A 4,961-nucleotide genomic window follows, 5' to 3' on the forward strand; every position below is an offset into this window, starting at 1 on the left:
TTGTTAGCCATCTGAATGTCGTCTTCGGTGAAATGTCTGTTCATATCCTGTGCCCATTTTTCTATTGGATTATTTACCAAAATATTTTGTTTGTGATAGTAACCTTTTAAGCCTTATTTTTCTCATTAATTTTGAATTATGTACTTATACTTGTTTCTGTAGGGCTTTATTGACCTCTGATGAGGTATATGTAAATATGAGTCAGAATCAACTCAATGACAACAGGTTTGGAATATATGTCTCCTCTGTGTGTGTATGTATAATATGTATGTATGTATGTGAGTGTATATATATATATATATGCAAATTACTGAATGTATATCAATATAAATTTATATGTTCCAGGAGGATGGACTCAGGCATGTTCTAGAAGAGATGAAAACATTATATGAACAAAACCAGTCAGATGTGTAAGTTTTGATAAGAATTTTTTTTTTAAAAAAAACAGATTAAAAATTAGATACTGAATCAGAAAACCTTGCATCATATTTTGGTCTTCTTCCCCCCTCCCCCAAATTCTTTGTGCATCTGATCGTGTTCTACCTGTATAACTTAGCACAAAACTAAAGGGATTGCTATTAGTCATTATTGTGTCCAAATGGTAGGTGCTTGATAAATATTTAACTTCTGGTTGATAGCACTGGATGGGAATTAGAACATACCTAAAAGAAATGAAATGTGAGCAAGCAAAAAAAATCTAACAAAATTGAGCATATTGTTTTCACTGTTAATTGAATAAAAGGAGAACTATAATATATAAGTATGGTAGAAGCAATAGCGATTTATGATAGTGTGAATTGTGTTACTGAGAATTAGGTAGCTCTGGTGGCTTAGTGGTAAGGAGTTGTGCTGCCAGCCCAGAGGCATGCAGTTTGGATTCATCAGCTGCTCTGAGGGAGAAATATGAAATATCTCCTACTGTGCAATTTATTGCCTCTGAAAACCTGCTGAAGGATCAACGATGAGTCATTTCTGACTTGATGATACCTAACAACAAAAGGGCTATACATTTATACATAGTAAGAGTGAGTTTAGTATTTGGCACAATGGGGAATTTGGATTGAAAAACAAATTAATAAACTTTTATGACTAGAGTAATTAAATGAAATATTCCCAACTAATGTATTGAAGTTGAGGTTTTTAATACCTCAGCTTAGCAGTTATCTCTATGACATGTGGTTTTTTCCTTTGGACTTAGGAGGTACAATACTTTTTTCCTTCCACTACTTTTTCTTGTTGTTGTTGAGAATGTGTAAACAAAACATACCAGTTCAACAGTTCAAATGTAGTCATATTGTTTACTGAAAATTTTTGAATTGTACAATATTCTCACCCTCATTTTCTGGGTTGTTCCTCCTTCAGTAACATAAACTTCTGTTCCCTAAATTTCTTATCTAATTTTTAAAGTTGCTGTTGTCAATTTGATGTCATATAGATAGCTCTTAACAGAGTATAATATTAATATATAACATAAGAAAGCATTATGCTGAGTGAACTCAGTCTCATAAAGACAAATATTGCATAAGACTTTTTGTTAAAATAAAAGAATATCTAGTAAGATATATATAAAAGTTAAAAGGGGAAAGAAGAAGGTGGGGAGGGGGAAAAATCATGGAGTCTCAGAGTCTGGTGGGCAGAGGGAGGAGGTAAAGGATTTAGGAGAGGTCTAGTGGGGACCTGAAAAAACAGGGTGATAGTGGCCATAGATCAATGGTAATTAGTTTTATAAACCAGTATATGGGAATGAGCAAACAATGTGAATGAAGAAATGTATGAAACAAAATGTAAGTGAATGAAACAATATATAGGAATTCTGTATGCAAACTAATATTTTTTTAAGAAAGAATATAATACTTAAGGCAAATTTTTAAAAATGAACATTAATGAAAGTTTATAGAGACTTAGGGTTTCCAATCATTCATTGTTGCACCTTTCTCCCTACCCACCTCCTCCCCCCCAGTTCACTCTTCTCCTTGAAAAGAAAGAAAAACTCTTTCATTGTTATACAATCCCTCCCCTCCCAAGTCCGCTCCACTATGTAGCCTTCACCCTGGACTTCTGTAATGACAAAAATACCCATTCATATATCCCTTTTAAACTGTTCTCTCCCTCGTCTGTTTCAAGGCAATATACATCATTTCTCCCCTCCTTTTCTGTCTTCCCTCGACTCTTATATCACTCCCATTTTACAACAGTGGCCCTGCGCATTATTTTTCCTTTTGTGACTGAGATATTTTACTCAGCATAATGTCCTCCAGAGTCATCCATTTTACTTAATATTTCATGAGTTCCTTGTTTTTCAATGCTGCATAGTATTCCAGTGTGTGACTATATACCATAGCTTCTCCATTCGATTGTTGATAGGCATTTGGGTTGTTTCAGCTCTTTGCCATTGGGAACAAAGCCGCAATAAACATGGGTGTGCATATATCTGCTTGGGTGGCAGCTCTGATTTCTTTAGGGTAAATTCTCAGTAGTAGAAAGCACCATACAGCCTTCCATAGTGGTTGCACCATTTACACTCCCATGAACAGGGAATAAGGGTTCCAGTTTCTCCACAACCTCGCCAGCGTTTAATGTTTGCTGTTCTGCTAAATTTTGCTATTCTTACTGGGGTGAGATGATATCTCGTAGCTGTTTTGATTTGCATCTCTATAGAGCTAGGGATTTTGAACATTTCTTCATGTCCTTGTTGCCATCTGAATGTCTTCTTTGGTGAAGGGTTTTTGTGGTTTTTTGTTTGTTTTTTAAACTAAGTGCAAGGAGCTGGAGTCAGAAAATCAAAAGGGCCAAACTCGCTCAGCATTTCTTTTTTTTTTAAAAAAAAAACTTTTAGTTTTCGTTTATTTCCATTCATTTGTTGTTGCACATTTTTCTCCCTGTCCCCCCTTCCAGTTCGCTTTTCTCTTTAAAAAGTAAAAAAAAAATATTCTTTCATTGTTATACAATCCCCCCTTCCAGTCCATACCACTATGTAGCTTTCATTATGGATTCTTGTCATAACAATAATATTGTATATTATTCCTAAACAGTTCTCTCCCTCATTTATTTCAATACAATATATATTATTTATCCCCTTTTAGATTCTCCCCAACTCTGATGTCAGTTCCGCTTTACAACAATGGCACTATGCAGGATTTGTCCTTTTGTTACTGAGATATTTCACTCAACATTTCTTAAACTGAAGAACAAATTCAAACCTTGAGCTGCAATACTTAAGGATGCTTTGGGCAGAATATTGAATGATCTAGGAAGCATTAAAAGAAGATACAAAGAGTATACAGAGTCATTGTACCAAAAGGAATTGGCGGACACAAAAGAATTTCATGAAACAATGTATGAGCAAGAGCTTGTGGTGATGAAGGAAGAAGTTCAAGCTGCTCTGAAAGAACTGGCTAAAAACAAGGCCTGAGGAATATGGCATACCAGTTGGACATATTTCAACAAACAGACACTGCCCTGGATGTGTTCACCAAGTTGTGCCAAGAAACCTGGAGGATAGCCACCTGGCTAACTGACTGGAAGAGATCTATATTTGTTCCCATTCCAAAGAAGGGTGATCTGACAGAATGTGTAATTATTGAATGGTATCATTGATATTACATGCAAGCAAGATTCTGCTAAAGATTATCCAAAAACGACTGGCACAGCACATCTACAGAGAACTGCCTGATGTGCGGGCTGGGTTTAGAAGAGGCCGTGGTACTAGGGATAGTAAAGCTAATGTCTCATAGATCTTAACTGAAAGCAGAGAGTACCAGAGGAATGTCTGTCTGTCTGTTTCATTGACTATTCAAAGGCATTTGTGTAGATCACAATAAACTGTAGCTGACCCTGAGAAGAATGGGAATCCCAGAACACTTGATTGTGTTATGTGAAGCCTGTTCTTGGACCGAGAGGCAATCATCTGAACAGAGCAAGGAAATAGTTCATGGTTCCAAATTGAGAAAGGTGTGCACCAAGGATGTGTCCTATCTCCTTATCTTTTCAACATATATGCAGAACAGATTATCTGGGAGGCTGGGCTCTGAGGAGAAATGTGACATCAGGATCCGAAGTAGATTCATCAAAATATTTGTTGCTTGTGTGCAGCATACTAACATACTTGTTGAATAAGTGAAGAACCATGTTAATTTCATTTAGCTTTATTACAGTGAGGGAGCTCAGGTAGTGTAGTCTTCAGGGAGTTGCACTGCTAACCTTCCTTGGTATTTCAAATCCACTAGCCACTCTGCTGGAGAAAGCTATCTCATCCTGTGCAATTTACCACCTCCAGAAACCTGCTAAAAAGTCAGCTGTGAGTAATTTTTGACTTGATGGCAGTGAGTTTTTGGTGCTTTTAAAAAAGTTTATTACAGTGAAGATTTGGAAGTACCACCAAAGAAAGAGTTAGTACATATGCTAAAACTTGATTTAAGACTATACACTTAGGGATCATTATGTTATGTTGTTGTTATGTGCTGTTGAGTTGCTTGCGACTCATAGCAACCCTGTGTACAACAGCCCTAAACTCTCCTCTGTCCTGTGCCATGTGCACTGTCTCTAACACACCCATCCCGATTACCCCAGTCACTGAATCAATCCACCTCATAGAGGGCCTTCTCTTCCTGCGCTGTTCCTCCACCCTGCCAACCATGATGTCCCTCTCCAAGGACAGGTCCCCTCCTTAAAACTTGTCCAAAGTATGTTAGAGGGAGCCTCAGAATCCTTGCCTCCAAGGAGCCTCCTGGCTTAACCCTTTTCCAGGCTGAATCTGTTTGTTTTCCAAGCAGTCCATGGTACTCCCAGTATTCTTCTCCAGCACCACAGCTCAAAGGCATCAATTCTCCTTCAATCCTCCTTAGTCACTGTCCAAATCTCTTGCATAACAAGTGATAGCAAAGACCATGGCCTGTCAGATGCACCTTAGTCTCCAGAGAGACACCATTGCTCTTCAATACTTTGTAGAGGTCCCTAACAGC

The 4,961-nt window shown here is 37.5% G+C and overlaps 1 protein-coding gene and 1 pseudogene across 1 annotated transcript in view; both read left to right on the forward strand.

Annotated features, from left to right (window-relative positions):
* Nucleotides 1–180, forward strand: part of LOC102870806 — a 15,007-nt pseudogene extending 14,827 nt beyond the window's left edge.
* Nucleotides 1–4,961, forward strand: part of LOC102869990 (DNA replication complex GINS protein PSF1-like) — a 76,473-nt gene that overhangs the window by 15,916 nt on the left and 55,596 nt on the right. Inside the window, exon 2 of the mRNA XM_006903188.1 lies at nucleotides 346–410. Coding sequence (XP_006903250.1) covers nucleotides 346–410 — 65 coding nt within the window. The remainder of the gene's footprint in view (nucleotides 1–345; nucleotides 411–4,961) is intronic.

This window comes from Elephantulus edwardii, unplaced genomic scaffold, assembly GCF_000299155.1.
Source record: "Elephantulus edwardii isolate Elephantulus edwardi_28Jun2011 unplaced genomic scaffold, EleEdw1.0 scaffold00530, whole genome shotgun sequence".
Lineage (NCBI taxonomy): Eukaryota > Metazoa > Chordata > Mammalia > Macroscelidea > Macroscelididae > Elephantulus > Elephantulus edwardii.